The sequence below is a fragment of the Aplidium turbinatum genome, chromosome 15 (genome assembly GCF_918807975.1).
Source record: "Aplidium turbinatum chromosome 15, kaAplTurb1.1, whole genome shotgun sequence".
NCBI classification, from domain to species: Eukaryota; Metazoa; Chordata; class Ascidiacea; order Aplousobranchia; family Polyclinidae; genus Aplidium; species Aplidium turbinatum.
The window spans coordinates 21,047,435-21,067,500 of NC_137486.1; the positions used below are offsets into that span (position 1 = coordinate 21,047,435).

General features: G+C 38.7%; 1 protein-coding gene across 1 annotated transcript in view; it reads left to right on the top strand.

The window, feature by feature from the left end:
* The first annotated feature begins 273 nt into the window (after positions 1 to 273).
* LOC145784593 (uncharacterized) overlaps positions 274 to 20,066 on the top strand; it is a 22,429-nt gene continuing 2,636 nt past the window's right edge. Inside the window, exons 1-15 of the mRNA XM_082596449.1 lie at positions 274 to 433; positions 993 to 1,165; positions 9,035 to 9,176; positions 9,385 to 9,453; positions 9,820 to 9,974; positions 11,212 to 11,355; positions 11,751 to 11,870; positions 12,259 to 12,411; positions 14,045 to 14,136; positions 14,617 to 14,830; positions 15,115 to 15,267; positions 15,771 to 15,896; positions 18,948 to 19,069; positions 19,535 to 19,640; positions 20,000 to 20,066. The exon at positions 20,000 to 20,066 is cut by the window's right edge and continues 59 nt beyond it. Of these exons, the coding sequence (XP_082452575.1) occupies positions 372 to 433; positions 993 to 1,165; positions 9,035 to 9,176; positions 9,385 to 9,453; positions 9,820 to 9,974; positions 11,212 to 11,355; positions 11,751 to 11,870; positions 12,259 to 12,411; positions 14,045 to 14,136; positions 14,617 to 14,830; positions 15,115 to 15,267; positions 15,771 to 15,896; positions 18,948 to 19,069; positions 19,535 to 19,640; positions 20,000 to 20,066 (1,898 nt within the window). The 5' untranslated portion in view covers positions 274 to 371. The remainder of the gene's footprint in view (positions 434 to 992; positions 1,166 to 9,034; positions 9,177 to 9,384; positions 9,454 to 9,819; positions 9,975 to 11,211; positions 11,356 to 11,750; positions 11,871 to 12,258; positions 12,412 to 14,044; positions 14,137 to 14,616; positions 14,831 to 15,114; positions 15,268 to 15,770; positions 15,897 to 18,947; positions 19,070 to 19,534; positions 19,641 to 19,999) is intronic.

Genomic DNA, 20,066 nt, shown 5'->3' on the forward strand with positions numbered 1-20,066 from the left:
CCAGAGTAAAAGCTTCTAATGGTTGTTGGCTTGTTGCAGTATGGGACTAGATTTTTGGTGTGACATCGAAAACGCTCGATATAAAATTTGTTTCAATGTAGTTTTTTTGTTTTCTGTAAATGATATATAATAATAAACTTAACTCTGTTAAATCTGGTTACGTTACTCGGTTTCGCATGCCTGTTGTCAAGTCTCCGCTAGCCTACTGGATTTATTAGCTAGAGTTCAAAAGGTAAGTTATGATAACTTTAAACAATATTTTTTTGCAGCTGATAGTGTTACTGTTCATATACTGTACCGTACATCACATCATCAGATTTAATAAACTGAATTGCTGTTCTAAGGTATTATACCGTAGTCTTTAATTTGAAATGGAAGATGGAGAGCTTGATGAGACAATTATGAATGAACCAGAAAGAAGAGGATCAAAACGGTATAATATATATTGTTTGTTTTAAAAAATTTTTTAGATTAATCATTGTGTAAAGTTTATAAATTTTAGTCTAAATCAGTACGGTAATTCTGTTTTTTTTTCGCTGAGACTTTTCGGTCATTTGTCCGAAATGACTTGAAAAAATTCGGTCAATTTTATTTTTTTTTGGTCATATATAGTCAATTGACTTTCCTATATATTTTTTCAAACATTTTGACCGAATTGACTATATTTTTTTTGGACATTTTGCTAAAAAATCGGTCAATGACCAGGAAAAAACAGCGGTAATTGCTACTTTTTATGATATTGTAGCTATATAAAGCCTGTCTTATAACAAAAATGTCTTTTGAAACAAATGACATGGAAAGCTGCAGATGTAATATTTATGAGATAACTTCACAGTTTTGAACTAAAGATGTTGTACCCAAAATATGCCTAACGCTGTAGCCTATCAAGTTCTTCACTTTTTAAATGCAATTTCTATCTAGCCTACATATTTTTGAGAAGTAAAGATTGTTTTTACTGTTGCTCAGATGTGTAAATTATAAATGTCTTGTAGCAATCAGTCAGTCTTAGACGACGACGATTATGAGGAGACTTTATCTATTCAACCTCCTCCTGTCGCAACAAAAAAACATAAGCGGCATCATAAAAAACGTAAAACGGGAAAAGAAGAAAAAAAGAAAAAGCGCCATCGGCGATCAGATGAGCCAAGAGACCAAAGAGAAAAAGGTGTGTATTATATTGTTTAATGTATATGTACGGGCTGAAGAAACGCTTTGTCATTTTTATAACAGTGTTACAAATTGCTCTTACAGGATTACTTTCATTATTAAAGTCAATTGCTTTACAGGAATATTTTCACAAACTTTTACAGGAATGTTTTCGTGTATAAATAGCTTATATTTAATACGGTACTGTACTTATCAATCAGTTGAACTTTGTTTGCTAAAGTGACATTTGTGATGACAGTCCTATTGCATTTGTGCAAATCAGCAACAGGTTAGCTTATTGAACATCAACTGCCTAGTTAGACGTTTCCCAACAATGTGTCGTTATGAATTAAAGATTGTTGTACAGACAAGTTGTTTTTTCAGTTGCCTCACTTATGATACAACTTTCTAACTGAAAAACTTATTTTTCTCAGCAAATGTGCTGTGCATATTCTTCACTGCAGTGCGCATGGCTGGAGAGAGAAGTCTCACATCACTGGTAAAAAGGTGACTTATCATACTGGAAAAGTGAACAATGTAACTGCTTTTCTGTAATATATATTGACTGCAACATAATTTTTCATCATATGCTGTGGCGTATATATTTTTCAAGGTGGGATTATGTTAAATTTTTATTGTATTTAGGAAAAGCAAATGAACAACCAAAACTAAGTTATTCTCATTACATCAAAAATATGTAATATGTATATGTTTATTGAAATTATTTTTCCTGTTGCCAGGAAGATTGCTGTGTATTGTATTACTATATTTTTGCTTTACAACAAATGGCTGATAGCGTTAATCTTCATTGTCTTTACATATGTTAGTTACTCATGAGCCTTGTGTTTTATAGATGCATGAATTTGTGCAAAACTAGTAGCACATTTGGAAAGTATATTTATTTTAGATTTTTTATGTGTACAATGGCTACTATTCGGTCCAAAAAGTGTTCTGTTTGCTGCATTACTGCATTTATGCCCGGTGACTGAAAATTTGCCTTCAGCATACCGGTAGGTAGGCAAGGATGCTCATCTAAGTGCAAACTTTCAAGCTGAAAAATATGTTTCTGATACCAATCATGTAGAGATGAATTCTGTTCATATCATAACCAACAAGCCTTGTTTGCTTCACTTTAGCACGTGGATGATGACATACATATCACATGACATACATACTGCTGACAACTACCTTTATTTTCAATAACAATACAGATTTGTGGGGACTTGTAGGTAAAAAATAAATTTGAGTTTTTTTGAGGTGCTGATTTCAAAAATTGCATTCATTTCATCCTATTTCGTCTGGATTCGGCACCGTATGTTACTTGTTTACTGTGGCTATGCTTTTTAGGTAAACTGTGGGTGGAAATAAAAATCTATCAAATTTATCAAAAGTAATTCTCCACCTTTTCTAACTTTTAATCACTTTTTGTAACCACAATGCTTTCAAATGCTCAACTATATACCTCACTAACTGGTTTTTGAATTATATATAATATACATAGAAAGTTAGTTGTAATGTTGCAAAGTGCATAGGCAAGTTTAGTACGGAATGGCCCGTTTCGGTGAGTCCGATCCCTATTCGGTGATTTTTTAAAAATTATCAGGTATCGTAGCCTAATTGTCATTGCCGTTTTAGGGTTAGGGGTTACAGGTTAGGAACTCACCGAATAGTAGCAGACCCAGTTTAGTAAGATCCTCTAACAGGTTAGTCTGTGTGTATCTTATTGCCAATCTCAATATTCAGTGCTGGTTATCTGTTACCGGTATGTAAAGTGTCCTATCTCAACTTTTTTAAAAGCTCTAAGACTTAAAGAACATTTTTATGAAATCCCATTTCCAGTCTTCTACACAGGGAGAAAGTCTGTGTGATAGAACGGTTTTTAACCACATGTATCGTAGTTCTGGCGATGAAAATATGAATAAAGTAAATTTATTGGTAGTCAAAACTCACGAATGCTTGTTTAATCATGAACCAATCAACATTGTTTCAGTGTACAGTGGCCCCATATTCGATTCAACGTATAATACCAGTAGATATAGTACAGTACATTACTTTTTTTTATATTGAAGCAACACCATAGAGGCATTGAAAAAAAACATGCTGTGAGCTAAGTCGAGGTTTAAGTGATGATTTTGTCTGTAATCCTAATTTTCCAAATTTCCTAATGTATTTACAACATATTAATACAGTGGTTAGTAAGCAGACTATATGAAATGCAGGCAATTAAAGTTTCTACAGGGACAGTTCAGAGAGATCTTTGAATACCTCTGGGTATAAAACAAACTTTAAGTCCGACATTAGGTACCGTATGTTGTATGTTTTGTATATATAGCCTATGCCTTGAAATACAACTATTTGAGCCCTAAATGAAGGTTTTTTTTATAGAAAGCGAGCACAAAATGTATTATTCAGTAACGGCAACACGTAGGTTTCCACATTGACTGGATACTAGCATGATTGGAATTGTGATACAAAGTGAACATGATTGTAAAAGGATAATACAACAAACATAATTGGATGATTTGGTGCTTCCTTACAGTGTATATTATATATATAGGATTTTGAGCTTTAAAGGAGATGAAGGAACTGCTCATCTTAGGTGTGACGAACAGCAAGACTCAGTTATTCCACTGGATTAAAAGTTAAGTTCTTAGGAGAAATTAGAGTTCAATATGAAAGGAACAGTATATTTTTTCACGGCTATTTAATTTTGTGCTGAAAATGTGGAAGTACAGTAGAATTCGCCTATAGTGACTTTGGCTATAGTGACACTTCGCCTATAGTGACACCTGTTGCAAAGTCCCGTTTGCATACGCAACAGTTGAGTAGAATTCGCCTATAGTGACACTTCGGTTATGGTGACACTTTTTCCACGGTCCCTTCAGGTGTAACTATAAGCGAATTCTACTGTACTGAGCACAAAAGGGCTTCCCTCAGATATGATGGCAGGGAATTGTTAATGCTCGAAAAGAGAAGTTGCCAGTGGAAATTTCAATCATAAGAAATCTGAAGTATTTTTTATTGAGGCTATTTAATCACATTTTTTCTTGCTTTTTCAACATTTTGATGTCCAGCATTGCGTAGGGGTAATGTTTGTAATGAAAGACCACATCTCTGTGTATTGTTTCTTATCAACCTTTTGTATGAACAAATTGTAGGGATGTGAATAATCTAAAGATTTGGGGAACAGGACATCCTGTAACGGCCGATTTATCGCTAAAAAAACTGATCAAGGCCGATCTGTTGCAAGGGCATATCATCACAGAGTACATCTCACGACTTGACGTGACTTCCTTACTAATCTGATTAACACTTCCTTATCATTGCATGCCCATGGCTTGTTTAGCTCGAACTCAGGACATCTGCTGATCTGTTTTTGGGGAAACAGAAACAGAGTAATCTTAAAACTTGTAACTCCAATGCCGGTTGATTGCTGATGTTTTTATTGTTGTACTTTTGATGTTGTAACATCCAGGTTTACGCCCAGTGGTTGATGATTTAAATTAAGTGAACAGGAAGGCAAGGAAGTCAATTTTCGTGTCCACCTTCAGGCATTCTATTAAGTGTCTTGCTAAAGATACAGCCGTACATGCTTTTGAGAGGTGTCGAACCAGGGCTCTTTCGAGTGCCGTCCAAGGCTTTTTGCAGGTACTGGTACTACTGATAAAAAGTATTTGATATTGATCAAAAAGATAAGCTGCCTTTGAATCTAAACCACACAAATGATAAAAAATAAAAACTTTGTAAGGCACGGTTTACAATTAAGTAAATATGGTATATATTATATGTCATCAAACGTACACCAACGTTGGTGTTAGTTGCTCAGGCTAGTTTTATTGGTCAAAATTTTTCATCTGTAGCCTACTCAAAAATTACGTGATTTAAGTTTTCATCAATAGTTAAATGCGGCTTATGACCCGCACAATGTAATCTGATATTTTTTGGCATACCTCTTATTAGGCTTACATAATAAGCTTTTCTGGTGAAAAAAAAAATATGAAAAAGCAACCGCAAGTTGCAACCGCAAGTCTATAATCTGGCATGCAATGCCAAAATGCGCCAGTATTTTTCTTAGGTCAAGAACTTTCAATTAACATTGTAATCAACTCTGTTGCTGTTTCCTAAAATAGATCGTCCAGGGTTCCAGTCAAACATGCAATGGGCATGCTATGATAGGGAAGCGTTGATCAGATAAGGAATTCGCGTAAAGTTGTCTAGTGGTGAGATGTCTTTGTGACAAGTCGGCCATGGCAGGATATCCTGTACCCAAAGTTTTGTGTTTACTTTTTAATTTGTTTTGTTGTTTACATATAAAACACATTGCATTTTTATGTTCAGAATGTGATTACAACAAGTCACAGGTGTTTAAGTGACATATTGAAACCATATCAAGGTACAAATTGTGCAGTCTTCATATGCAACAAAATGCTTAAAACTGGCAGTTACATGATTTTAAAATACTGTACTAAACATTTCAAAAACTTAGATACCATTTTTGAAATCAGCACCCTAAGTAAAAACTCTCTCAAATCCCAATCCTCATGAAGTTGGTTTAAAACTGTTAAGCTTTGTAATTTGGTATTACTATGCAACAAGATAATATACTAGGTAATATGATAGCCTAATACACTTATTTTGTGTGCAAATTATCGGATTCATCTAAGCCTTTATTTATAGTACATAAATGGCATTTTGGGAATTGATAAAGCATTATTTCTATGTGATTGATCTAATTGATGTGTCATCATAAAATTCTTTTTATTAAACTTTGTAAAATGTAGCGATGATATTACTATATAACCTTAAAAACTGCTACTACCCACACAATATTGTTGAGGGTGTGATTGTTTTGTTTTTATACTATGCTTGAAGATAGGCAAGATTATTAACTCCCCTGCCTCCCGGCTGTCTAAATTCAAATCGTCTACCACCAGACATAACTCTATCAATGCCAAACAATTTGGTTATTTTGTCTAAAGGTGTCGGGTAAGTCTAATTTTTTTTTGACAAAGCTACAATCACAAGCTTGAAGAAACTTTAATGTAATTATCAATTTTTTTCTTCATTGACCTGAAAATATTAGTGATAAAATGTAGTATTTTACTAATTTTATGTTAAGCAATTTTTCGAAATGAAGATTGTGGCGATGCACTGCATATTCCGGAATGGCTCGTTTCGGCTAGTCCGATTCGGCTAGTTCCCTATTCGGGTACAGTCTTTCTCGGATAGTTCCCTATTTGCCAAATTTTTGAAAATTCAACCATAATCCTTCTGTAATCCAACAAAATCCTTCCGTAAATCTAACAAACCAGCCGAAAAAGACTGCAGCCAAATCGGACTAGCCGAATAGTAGCAGACCCGCATATTCAGTAAGCTCTATTTTTATTAGTCAAGCGCATGTCTGCATCTAATTTCAGGTTGATTAATGGAGTGTCAAAAGGTGTATGATTGCACAATAATATTTTCTTGATCACCCACAACAGATGAGGTTTTGTGTCAAACTGGACCGATATTTGATTTTTTTGGTACATAAAAAGTTAAAAACAAAAGTACATTTTGTCTAGTTGCAATTATTTTTTTTAATCAACACACATGACACTTTTCACCGCTCATAATGAAAGTTGATGTTTTTGTTGACGAGGCAATGACTTAGCATAATTATACTTTTCTTTACTTTTAGGTGCGAAAAACTTGAGTTAAAAGTAATGTATATACAATTTAATTAGTTTCTAATGTTACCACAACAACACTGTGCTACCACAACAACGCTTTCTAACTGTGCTACCACAAAAACACGTTTCTAATGCTACCACAACAACACTGTGCTACCACAACAACACTTTCTAACTGTGCTACCACAAAAACACGTTTCTAATGCTACCACAACAACACTGTGCTTGCATTGACACCAGGAAATGCGTTGCATGAATGCAATGGCAATGTTATATTTTCAAATGGACATTGTTTTGTTGTGTATGACTTGGGGTGTAGAATTGCTACAATATTAAGAACTTTTAGGAAAGGACATTTTGTGGAGTTGCAATTCGCGTATGTTCTAAGTCTAAGGTTCCTACTGTAGTCTGTAGTTGTATTCGAAATCAGTATTTCCTTATACAGAAAATCAGTTTGTTTAAGAACAAAAATGGTGCTCAAGATATGTATTAAGCATGTGTAGTTTCTTCTTTGTGTCTGTTTTGGATACGTCTACGTGTCACTTCTGTGTTCTTACCATCTGTCTGGAGCAATCATCTTTGTAGCATGCACAAGTTAGTTGGTGTTCAACAGCATGTGTTAAAATTACATGTTTCTTTATCAAAACTACAAAGATAAAATATTTTTACTTCATAGGTCAAAGGTCATCTAAATTTAGTGGCCGACATTTTGTCACCTCGATTCAACTCTTATAGCAAGTACTTTGAGTGAAGCGTGTTTACTGAGTGGAGTGGATGGTCTGTGGTTGCAACATGGTTCATATGTTCATTTGACAGTTATCAGATGTAGCAAATAAGCCGAGCAACACCATTACAACATATATCATGCTCGCAAAATTTATTAACGAGGCCATAATGAAGTGGCTGTGTGTATTCATTTGAACAAAAATTCTAGCACCACATCACCTGAAACTTGTTAGAGTGACACTCATCAAAGGTAACAAACTTTCACAACCATGCTCTAACAGTTAGAGCAAGTCTAACTTAACAGTTTAGGTGATTATTATCAGACACTGTCTCAAAAAGCTTTATATCACAGATAGCTTATATTATACCTACCGAATGTTTTCATTATTGTTACTGGTGATCGCAACTTGTCAGGCAAACCATACCGAATGATTTACCAATAATCCAAACATAGTGCACTTCACTGGAGATACCCTCTATTCATCCAAAACTGTGACAACGGAATTGGTGACACAGTGATCATCACGGTAGTTTAGTTGGCAACAAAATGTGGTGACTCTGCTATGTGCATCCTCATCAGTGGAACTTTGTTGTCCAACCATGACAGATTTTCTTCTGCCCATGACAGTGACCTATCATTGCGTGTTTTTACATTGTAACTGATTTAAAACTATGCTTCAACGTTATATGACGTTATTAATACTTCCAAAAAAGGTGATGTCGTTTTGGAGGTTTCCTAAAGCACAGACCTTTGTCACACTGCGTCCATGAATATGAAGATTGCTCCGTCCATGAACATTGCCATGAATGAAAAGATGAAAGACTTCATTACGAACTATGATGATTATCGTGTCGACGTGTCCAAGAGTATCTCACTGCAAGGACATTGCTGCATTCAGTTGGATATTTCATATGTTTGTAATGTTGGAAACTGAACTTTCTGCTGTTGACAAAGATTACTGCATTATTTATCGCCTTGTCACATACCCAGACACCAAAATCAGTCATTTTTACATTGATTGGACGTTCAATCAATGTAAAAATGATGGATTTTGCTGTCTGAGTAATAATCTGTATTGCATTTGTGTTTGTAACTATGTTTGTCGTCATTTACAGTTCACTTTTCCAGGTTGGTAAGTTTATCCTTTTAATGGGTGCAGTATATAATTACGCCGAATTGTACCAAGATTCTCGTTAGCTAGCTTATTTTTACAATATTTTTAGCAAGCGATGACCAAGCCAGTCCGATGCTGCCGTTTGCTGACTTGGACAGTAGCTGAGTTATCGCATGCCGAGTGGTCTGACGACCTTTGTATATCCTGTCTTGATACAAAAATTGTCACAAATGTCACTTTAGGAACAATGTTTCCATTATTGTGATGTTGTATGTTGCGGTATTTTTTTTTGTAAGTAGCCTAACCAGCCACACCGCTGGGTTGATAATTCCCACAGTCGTCATTGGGTCCGCCATTTTGATTGTTATCTTGCAGTGAAAGAAAGCTACGAGCGCGACCCGAAACCTGACCGAGACTTCGACAAGCGCCGGAACTACGACGATCTTCCCCCTTTAATATCCCGGGTGCAAGACCCCGCCGACGTGCGCCAGAAGCGGGACTATCTCGCCCGTGAAAGGTACTTTTTTAGATTTGTACCATGTAGGATGCGTAAAATTCGCTTGATGTTTGTAAGTATTGTCATTGCTAAGAATCTGTTACAGAACATTTCTTGATAATGACGTCTGCAAACGCTAAATCAATGTAAAAGTAGGCCTGGTTACTGGCTTGGGTTTGTATTTAGACAATGACGCCACTGCAGGGATGATGTAACATTTATGTTGTAGGTTACCACGAGTACCCGACCCACGCCCGGATCGCAGCAAGCACCAAAACTACAAGCCCCATCTCGACAGGTCAGTTGCTAACTGGTGTTTCAAGGCCAACTTTTTATCAGTCATTTCATGCTTGTTAGCCTACTTGAAATGTACTACATACAAGTCATATAATGAATTACCTTCCAAGCTTACGAGTAAATTGCATCATTGCAAAGTCTTTAAAATTCGTTATTTTCTGATACTCCTTTTGTATTGTGTGTTTTGCTGAACACTTTGAAAACCTTTAATAGTTAAGACAACGTGTTTGATTGAACCTGCTTGGATACAAGTGTGTAGGTGGAACTCAAAAGATTTTGATGTTATTTTGAAAATAACCAAATCGTTTGACACACAGGAAATTAACACAACTTTATGTTGACGACCAATTTCTTTTGTCTTTTTCAGGGATTACCCTCCCAAAGTTGATGAAAGGATACGTGGGTCTGGGGGCTACAGCAGTCGCCCCCCGCCACTGAAATCCGACCGCCCCCATCAGCATCTTTCTAAACCCCGTGATGACGATGGCTACCGGGAACGACTCATAATTCGGCGAGATGAAGGTAAGAGAGTTGGGCGTACCATGCAAAGCATCAGTGTGAGCAACCAGCAAAGTTGCATGGCTTCTTCTAATCTGCAAGAAGCATTTGCACGTTTTCGTTTGAACATATCGGCAGAGCGCTTCTTTCAAAACATATTTCTTCTTCTTCTTCTTCTCTCGTGTTGTCGCTATATGTCAGGTTAGCCACTGCCTGGTGTCGTCATCGATGGAAATTAGGCCTTCCATACCATGGGGTGGTCTGTATAGCCGGCATTCGTTGCTTAGCCACTGCCTGGTGTCGTCATCGATGGAAATTAGGCCTTCCATACCATGGGGTGGTCTGTATAGCCGGCAATCCTTGATAATGTGGGCTGCCGTCTGCATTTCGCCACACTCACAAGCAGCACTCTCTGCCAAGCCCCAGCGCAACATGTCTGCACCATAGCGTCCAACACCAGTGAGCAAACGGTTACGCCTTGATGAGGCAAGTCTAGAGAGGCCATGTCCCAGCTGGTTTTCGGACGGGGATCTGAATACTTGGCGAAGTGGGGACGTGCTGCTTGACCACTGTTCACACCACGCCGCGTGGCACCACTGTTTGCTAGGGCTTCCACCAGAGGCTGCCAGAAGGTCTTGTGCAGCGCGTACAAATGGCTTTCTTGATTTTAGCCGCTGCTTTGGTGGATATCTCAGCGTGGTTGTGTGTAGCGGATGGCCAGGGTTTAGGGCTTTACGGCTCAGGGAAAGAACAGCACGTTGGCGCCGTAGTGCAGCAGGCTCAATGCTTGCAAGGACAGGCAAACAGTCAGTTGGAGTTGGGCGGAGGCAACCTGTGACAGTTCGCAGGCAGTGTTGTTGTGGGCAAGCTGTGTGATGATGTCTAGTTTAGCGTTGGTGATGCATTCAACATTTAGTTGCAGAATGGTCACTCCTTGACCTACAACAGCTGGTGCTGTTCGCCCTGACAAGGGCGCTGTGCTTGGTCTGGGGGTACCATTCTGATGATTGTTCTTCCGCATGTTGACTTTTATAGCGACAGTTGTAGCAAGTTTAGTTTCCCAAAGTAGGTACTTGCAGGGACGACCACGTGGAGGTACTTGCTTTCGTCCCCTAACATATTTAATATATTTAATACAACGTGATGACGGTTCACATGTTGCGACGGGCCTGGCGCCTTATGTTCAGATCTCCATTCTGTAGAGGCCACTTCACAGCATATTTCGTGATAAATTCTAGCCAGGAATCGTGTTTACATTCAGGAAAGCCGAAACCGCTCATAGTCCGTCAGTACGATAATGATGATTATGAGAGGAACAAGTGGAGGGATCGAGGTCTCCGTGACGACAGAGGCCCCCGTGACGACAGAATCCCTCGTGACGACAGAGCCCCTCGCGACGACAGAGGTTAGTACGAAGTAGTATGACAAATGATTTATCTCACTAGACATCAAAATTTTGTGAACCTTGTTTGCACTTTTCTTACACTTCATTTTTTTCTTTGAGTGAATATTTTTCCACACTCCTTGTTCAAAGTTAATAGATTAGACATTGTTGGTTGTTCTGATGTTATATATAAACTTTTTGCCTTGCTTCTTGTTACACTGTGACTGTAATATCACGCAATGACGTCTGGTGACGTTGCTTTCCTCGTCAGGCGTCACGATGTCTTGTAACCATAGCGACCTACATACACAGGCTTTGCCAACGCGCAAAGGTCATCACGTGTACAGGCCGCCATGTTTGTTATTTTCTTTTGCTTGTCAGGTATCACTTTCAACTGTCATAATCACAAATTTCAGGAAAGCACTTACGGTCAGTGTCCTCATCAGTTGTTGTCGGATCAGTCTCTTCCAACGCCTCCCAGCCATCCTCCAGAAGGTCCGACAGTGCCATCAATGACTCCCATCGTAAACGAATCAGTAAGTGATGTCTCTACAGAAGTCTTGTACCTTCGCAGAGATGCTTCTGTATGATGCTGACAATAGGAGTTAGGTGATAAGAGATAATTTTCACCTAGTGGTTACAACTCTTTTGTATCTGTTTTGCATTACAGCAAACAATTCCCGCCCGTCTTCGAATTAATCGGAAAGCCACTTTTATAGTTTTAAGATTTTTTTTTCCAAATAGTGTTAAATGGGAGCAATTTGTTTTAATTTATGAAGTTTGCAAGAACTTATTTTTATAATGCAGTTACAAACATCTGATTAACAATCCAATCTTGATGTCTACACGCTGCAACAAAACTAGTTTCGATAACATAAACGTTGCGTGGTTGACTTTTTGGTTCTTACTGCTTGATCGTTACAGACGACCACACTAACGACGCGAATGGGCATAAGAAGAGTTCAACTCGTCAACCTGTGGAATCTTCTAGAAGGTCATCACCGAACAAACCCAAAAGATCATCAGAGAATGATACAAAGTTGATGGAAGAAGACGAAGAAAGCGAGGACTCGTCAGGTTTGTTTGTTGAGAAGAGCTGCGTTGAAACTGCGAATGCAGCTCGCACATTCGCAGTTTGTAGTTTACAAAGACTCTACATCAGACTTACAACACAGCCGAGTGCGTTTAGTACAGGTATAGCAATGGATTGGAAGTGGAAACCGGTTTTCGTTTCTTCAGGCCTAAAATATGCCGCTCATTGTAGCTAGACTAACGCAAGCCTTAAAGCAGCCGGCGTCCATGGCCGCTAAGTAGTGCTTGAATGACCGCCTGTGCTACCTCCTCCGTCGGCCAAGTTTGGCCGCCGGTTTCTTCTAGCCAATTATTTAATTTCGCAATAGAATGATCGTGGATTAAATGTCGAAAATATGTAGTATCAAAGAGTGACGCAGAATTAGGTCAGCGCATCATAGTCACTACTATTGTATTGAATATATCCAGCTACGATCACCAGCGCTGTAAGTCTTGTTTGCAATTCCCGATGTTTATTTTAACAAAGTGTTAATCCAAAGTGCTAATTTACATCGGCTGGCAATATTGTCGTTTTTATATCGATTCAATGTTGTCGGACATTGAATCGTTGTTAAAAAGGAGAACTAGGTTAGTTGACATCCGTGGGTGAAACACGTGTGTTCATAGTTGAGAACGCTGTGGGTTAGTGACTTCACACCCTCAATGATGACATCATAACGGAATAAATGGTCAGGTTTTATGAAAGGCGGTATGCAGTTAAAACAATTTACTGAGCTGCAAGCAGTTAAAACAATTTAGTGTCGTTAGATGGTCCCGCAATACCGGATTACAATCTCGATAAAGCATTTAATGCGTGGTACAACGATTCTATTGCATGACGTCGCCCAGACTTCAACAACGCTAAATGATCATTTTAACATTGTTGCAAGTTTAATGTTATTTACTTGTGCTATCGTTATTGTATTTTGGCCTCCAAGCACGCAGATTTGGCCGCTAAGGAGCTCTCGGTAGACCACGATGGCTGCTGGAAAAAAACACGAGTTTTAAGGCCTGCTAACGATTAGTGTTGTTAATCTTCGGATTGCGAATAGCTCAATTTGCCCAGCATATGAGCATCACGATAGGGCATTTAGAATGAATGTTGGTAGGATTCCAGTTAACATTATAGGATTATATTGGTTTTTTCTTGTCAATCGTGTGCGTTGCTGATCGCAAGACGGCGACAACCCGTCGTTCTCAATCGGTTCTATTGTTTGAAGAAGCGCACCTTTTCTCATTTTCATGTCACAAGTTGTTTTGGTTACGTCACAATCGTTCTCGTTTATGATTGGCCATCAGCATTATCGTCTCACAAACAACAATCGCCGCGGGCCGATTTAAGGAGAATAACTTCAATTAGTTTAACCCAGCCGCGATTTCTTCTGAGAATTGACTTTCATTTCACTCCCATCCGTCAGCAATTTTTCATACAGCTTCTATTTGTGCTGGTGGTATGTGGTTAGCAAGTTAGTACATGTGATGTTTGTTTGGAATCTTTGAGATCGACAAATAACTTTCGGTGTTTGTTTCCAAGCTCTTGTGTATCTCTGGCAGCTGGTGCAAACTCCCTGTGCCCTAGCAGAGGCTGAACAACTTTGGCACAGTTTTTTGTCAACGTTACGCGTGTTTGTTTCAACAGACTCATCTGAATCTTCTGCCAGTGAAAATGAAGATATTGAAATTGTTAAGCGCCTTAGAAGGAAGAAGAAGAGATCTTCTAAAAAGCGAAAGGTTGGTGCCTTGGTTATTGCCTAGCTAGTGGTTGGATATTGCTGGCACAAGACGCTTGGTCATAACAATATTGGTATCATTGTGAAATGATGTCTTATCGTGATAAAAATAATCATGTTCATTTTTTACGCTCATTCCGACAACTTATAGTGCACTACGAATTACATATGCAACACACCAGGAAGCAGTAATGGAACATTTAGTTATTAAGTCAGCTGCTTCTAATTACCGTGACATGCTATAAAGTGTCTTACCAAGCCACAACCGCGTGCTCCGGAGCGGTGTCGCGCCGATATCATTTTGAGCATCGCGAAAGCGCTCTCAGCACTCGGCCACACTCACCGCAGTGATCGGTTCCATTTAACTTTCCACAAGATTACTGCAATGAAGTTGAATGAATGTATTTTCTACATTTATTTTCATCCAAGTTTATAGGTGAACTAACCTACTAGCTGTTAAAGATCTTGTGTCTTTGTATAGCGCCATATCGAGGAGAAAACACCACCAGAAGAAATTCATGAAGATGTATCTTCTGAAGAAGACGAAGAAGAAGGTGTTTCATCTTCTGCAGAAGAAAGTAATGCCTCCGAAGGATCTGAGGAAGTTGAATCCGATTCTGATAATACTCCAGTAGAAGATGAAGAAGATGATGCGGAAAGCTCAGATGAAGAAAGCGGCAGCAACGATGAAACAGGTATCCATGGAAACTGTTGTATCCCACATTCATGACAACTGATTGCATTCCCACACCATGTCACGCACTAACTTGTTTTTTACTCTAACAAGCTGAAGCTATACTGCTGAGTGTTCATTTCAATTCAACCGCACTCCATCAAAGCCCAGCCAACTAGTAAAGTCTTATTCTATCACACTTGATGTTTATCCAACTTACTATAAAAGTTTGCTTATCAGTACAACTATTTGGTGTCAACTGGTTGAACTCCTCTATGAATTGCTTTTAATGGTTCTTGCTTCTAGAAAATATGACAATGGAAGATGATGAAGAAGAAGAAGGCGAAGAAGAGGACTCGGATGAACATCATGACGCGGATGAATATGAAGACCCGGAAATAAGTTTCCTTGATTCAGATCTAGGCGGCAATGAATTGGGGTCGCCTGAGAAAACCCCAGGTACGTTTCCTCTCTTCGCACTTCACTTGTAATGCTTTCATTGCAGCAACGAAAGTATCTCGGCTGGAGCACGTGGCGTTTCATGGCACTGATGCACATAGTTTTATTTGACTCAAAACCTTTTTGAATTAGGCTGGAAAATCCAAGTTATGTTGCTACGTTTGTCTTAGAGACACTTTTTATGTGTTAACTGAAATGACGGGGCTATAAGTGCTTGTCAACATCTTGTAATAATCTCGGCCGCAAGTATCGGCTAATTATCTTTGCTATACTTTTCTCTTAGGCCTTTGAACCTCATGCCTTGACTAGGGTAGCGTTTGTACTACATTGCATTTGCACGTGTTCATATCTTTCGTTGCAGGCATGAAGGTCCGCTGGGTCTTGGCAGAGGACTTGAGAACGGACGCCTGTCCAAATGCCTTCACCACCGGACTTTGGAGACTTCCCTTTTATAATTTGTATTTAATTTCTTTTTATTTTATAATTTACTTTCCCCACTATAGAACCAGAGCTGCCATTCTATCACCCAGCCATCCAAGGCTGCAGAAGTGTTGATGAGTTCCAGTGCCTCAACCGGATTGAAGAAGGAACGTACGGGGTTGTGTATCGTGCCAAGGATAAGAAAACAGGTTTAGGAACATTACACTTGGTGCATTGTGGGAATCTTTATACTCGAACCGAAACAGTCTCTGAACAAATAATCCTGGCAGTTTTGCATGCTTAATAGAGGCGTTGTGACCTGGCTGTACCAACTGTACTACTTTAATGGCTTTGTACCACTGACCCTGACCTTTGTACCACTGTTACCAAGATTTGACACTTGGAAATTTCAACTTGTTTATGTGCCATCTGTGGATTGTTATATTCACTAGGTGCCACTGAATGGGGAGAGCTGTCCTTGAAATAAGTTGCTCAGGCGCACACCCCGAGAGTCGAACCAACGTCGTTTGTTGCCATTTCTTTGTTTGCAGCACCGGGTGTTTATTAGGGTGTTTCAAAATTTCACCACTTTTAAATTTCAAAACGAGTACCCTTTTTTCTGATGGAGTTTTGGCCGCTGAATACGAATCTGGCATTATTTTTTCATTATGACGTCATCTTGAGGGTGCCCCACGCGATTTTTCGCGTTTTTTCAATATCTCGAAAACTACTTGGGCTAGACGTATGGAATTTGTATCAAATGATGCAGAATATACGATTTCCTATCTATACTTACGAGAGTTTAAAGTCGTATCTGCTTCAGAAAAAAAGTAATTTGAGAAAAACACTTTTTTATTGTTTTTATATCCATATCGATAATCTTCGAGCTATATGACAATTACAATTGTGATTTTCGATTTTTTAGATGACATTAGTGAAATATATTTCATTAACATGAAATAAGCATTCCAATGTGTGGATGCCTCGACCATGCCGTTCCATGAAGAAATCGGCCAGGCGCTTATTTATACCAGATTTTTTCCCTGTGTTTAATGCAGTAGTATCTGACATAACTGAATATATTTTACCTAAAGTATCCTCACAAATTTGCTCGGTAACACAGTTAAAAATGGTCTGAGAAGTTACCGAAATTCCTTCCAAAAAAGTTTTCACAGCTATAACTTTTTCACACTTGACTCCTGTATCCACAAATTGTCCCAAAAAGATGTACCTGTCCATTTTGTTTATGATTATTCCATTATAGCATAATTGAATTGCTTTAGCATGTTTCAGCTCTTACTCACATTGATTTAAAGCTTCAAGTCGACACTGCTCGCGCTTTCGAAGTACAGTTGTTGGCGAAGCAGAAATATTTTTTTCTACAACAGTTGATCGCCGCAGATCGGATTGTTGGCGAATCGACACTAAACGACGGTCTGCTTTAACACAGTCACTGGTACTGATCGAAAATGAACGTTTTTTAAGGTAAGCTTTTCCTCCTGCAAGATGCTTGGGAGCAGGTTGGACTGGTTGGTAATCCAGGTCGAAATAGGTTGACGTGTCCCTAACATTATCACTCGTCTCTGCTTCCAAAACATCATCATTGCTCTCATTAGAATTTATATTTAAATCGAACTGGCGCGGTCTCAACGAATTGAACAAAAATTTAGAATTGGATAGGCCTCCGTTTATTGTAGCTCTTAATTTACTGGATGTGGGGTTCTCAATATCATCTTCCGCCGTGGTGCGTCGCTTGAGCTTGATTACACTCTGCAGCTTGTGTATATTAAACAGTGCATCTTTGGATGAAGATAAAATCATTCTTCTAACGGATCTTTGATCTTTCAGAAACATAATTTCTTTTTCTGAAACTCTGTGGTCAAAACTGCAACTACAAATCAGCTTACCTTTATACGTTTGAAATATACCTGGCATTTCACACCGGCACTTGGTTATATCAAAGAGCTGGTCGAGCCAGCCATCGCTGATTGAAATAAGTTTCAATTTCTTGGCACGTTTTCTTGCCACAGCAAACTTGTGAATAAGTTGCTTCAGTTTTGTATGGAAACTTCTCAACTCGATAGCAGGCAAGCTGGCTCTTCTCCACAGTTGAACTATGTCATTCATAACTACATCTTTGATATCATTGAATCCTGGAATTTTCTTCAAAAATTTAGTGTCTGTATCCATTAAAAGCTGCTGAATATAATGATAGTGCTCTATAACTTCTCTACACGTTGGTAATGTATTTCCAAGTAACTTTTTCGAGACTATCAGAGACTTAACCTCAACAGATCTCAATCATGCCATATCCCTGCTTATACTGCATTTAAAACTGACCAACTAAATTCAAATTGGAAATTGTTTTTATCCCTTAAGACCCGTATTGTCAACAAACAATTATCATCGTTGATTTACAAACAAATACCATTGTTATTACCAATTACCGAATTGACGTCACAATGTTTTGTCATATAGCTCGAAGATTATAGATATGGAATGGATGTAAAAACAATGAAAAAGTGTTTTTCTCTAATAACTTTTTTTCTGAAGCAGATACGACTTTAAACACTCTTAAGTAGAGATAGGAAATTGTATATTCTGCATCATTTGATACAAATTCCATACGCCCAGCCCAAGTAGTTTTCGAGATATTGAAAAAACGCGAAAAATCGCGTGGGGCACCCTCAAGATGACGTCATAATGTAAAAATAATGCCAGATTCGTAATCAGCGGCCAAAACTCCATCAGAAAAAAAGGTACTCGTTTTGAAATTTAAAAGTGGTGAAATTTTGAAACACCCTAGTGTTTATCCACTCGGCTATATTCAAAGGAAGTTGTATTGGATTAAAAAAAAACTGTTTCACATAATTTCTACAACCACGTGTTGGGATATGTTATGTAAATGTCATGCTTTTTGCCTAAAAACATTTGTGATTTTACTTTCAAACTCGTTGGCTTGTTCAATGTTCATGTCAGCTTCTAGGTGTATTCTTTAAGTGGTTTTGTTCAATTTTGAAATCAGAGACATTTTCTAAGCGATCAGTAGCAAATCATAAATTGCTTCTGAGTGAATAGTTTGCTAATGGCGAATGGGCCCTCTCTTCCCAATAACCTACGCTGATTGGTACCAAGAATGGCCCCTTATTTTCTACGTACAGCCTCAGCACCAGATGCTTTTTCAAGTCTGTCTTTGCCCACCTCCCAGATCTCATGCCAAGAGGAGATCATGATAACTGATTATGGTTTTACGTTTGCAGAGGAGATTGTCGCGCTGAAGAGGTTAAAGATGGAGAAGGAACGGGAAGGGTTCCCTATCACTTCCCTCAGAGAGGTATCGACGCTTCTCAAAGCTCATCATGCGAACTGTGTTAGAGTCCAGGTGAGTCTCCCACGCCTCGTTAACTCACGCACCTACGCAATATTACCAACTGTGTTTGCTTTGACTTGTCTGATTCTTAGCAAAACATTTTCTATTAGTCACCTGGTGATCGTCTTGAAATGAAGTAGCTTTGCTGAGTACCAGTCAATCTATACTTGTCGCCCTTTTCTTCAATGTAGATGTTGTACTTTATGTATTCCACTGGTAAAAATCCAATCCAACCCCCACCTCCGTCCAATGCAACCGTTGTATTTGTTGGGCTGTGCGACCGTGCTAGCTGGACATATGCTTTGCTGCCCTAGCTATTCATCCTGTTTTAAACACTTCAAGATCTTACCACCATTCCAGTGAATTGTCGTGGGCGTGCATCGTATGATGTGGCCAGTACTTTCTTATTCCCGGTTATGTTAACGACCAAAGTAGAAACGAAGTGACTGTAGATTGAGAATATGTTGTTCACCCCAGGAAATAGTGGTCGGTTCCAACGTGGACAAGATCTACATCGTGATGGATTACGTAGAACATGACTTGAAGAGCCTCATGGAGACAATGAAGCAGCCTTTCCTTGTTGGTAAGTACCACGCTAATGCACCACTTTGCTTCGTGCATGACTTATTGGTGCGATGCAGAATTAGATCGACCAGAAAAACGGAATTTATTTGGATTTGGAATTATTCAAGATTTTACCAAGCTGGAGACCTTCTAGAACCCTGCGTGGCTAGGTGACCTTTTCCAGCCCTTGAGGCGGTCTTTCCTGACCGCTGGTAAATTTCCTTCCTAGGGTACATTACATCTATCAGCATGGTAAAATTGCTGAAACGGTAAAAACTGTATTTCTATGTCTTCACCTTCCTAGACAGCAAACAAGTCTATTTTGACGTTGATTCCACGTCACTGATCAATTGATGATTGTTTCAATATTTTCTCCAGGGGAAGTGAAGACACTGATGATCCAACTTTTGCGGGGTGTTCATCATCTGCACGACAATTGGATCCT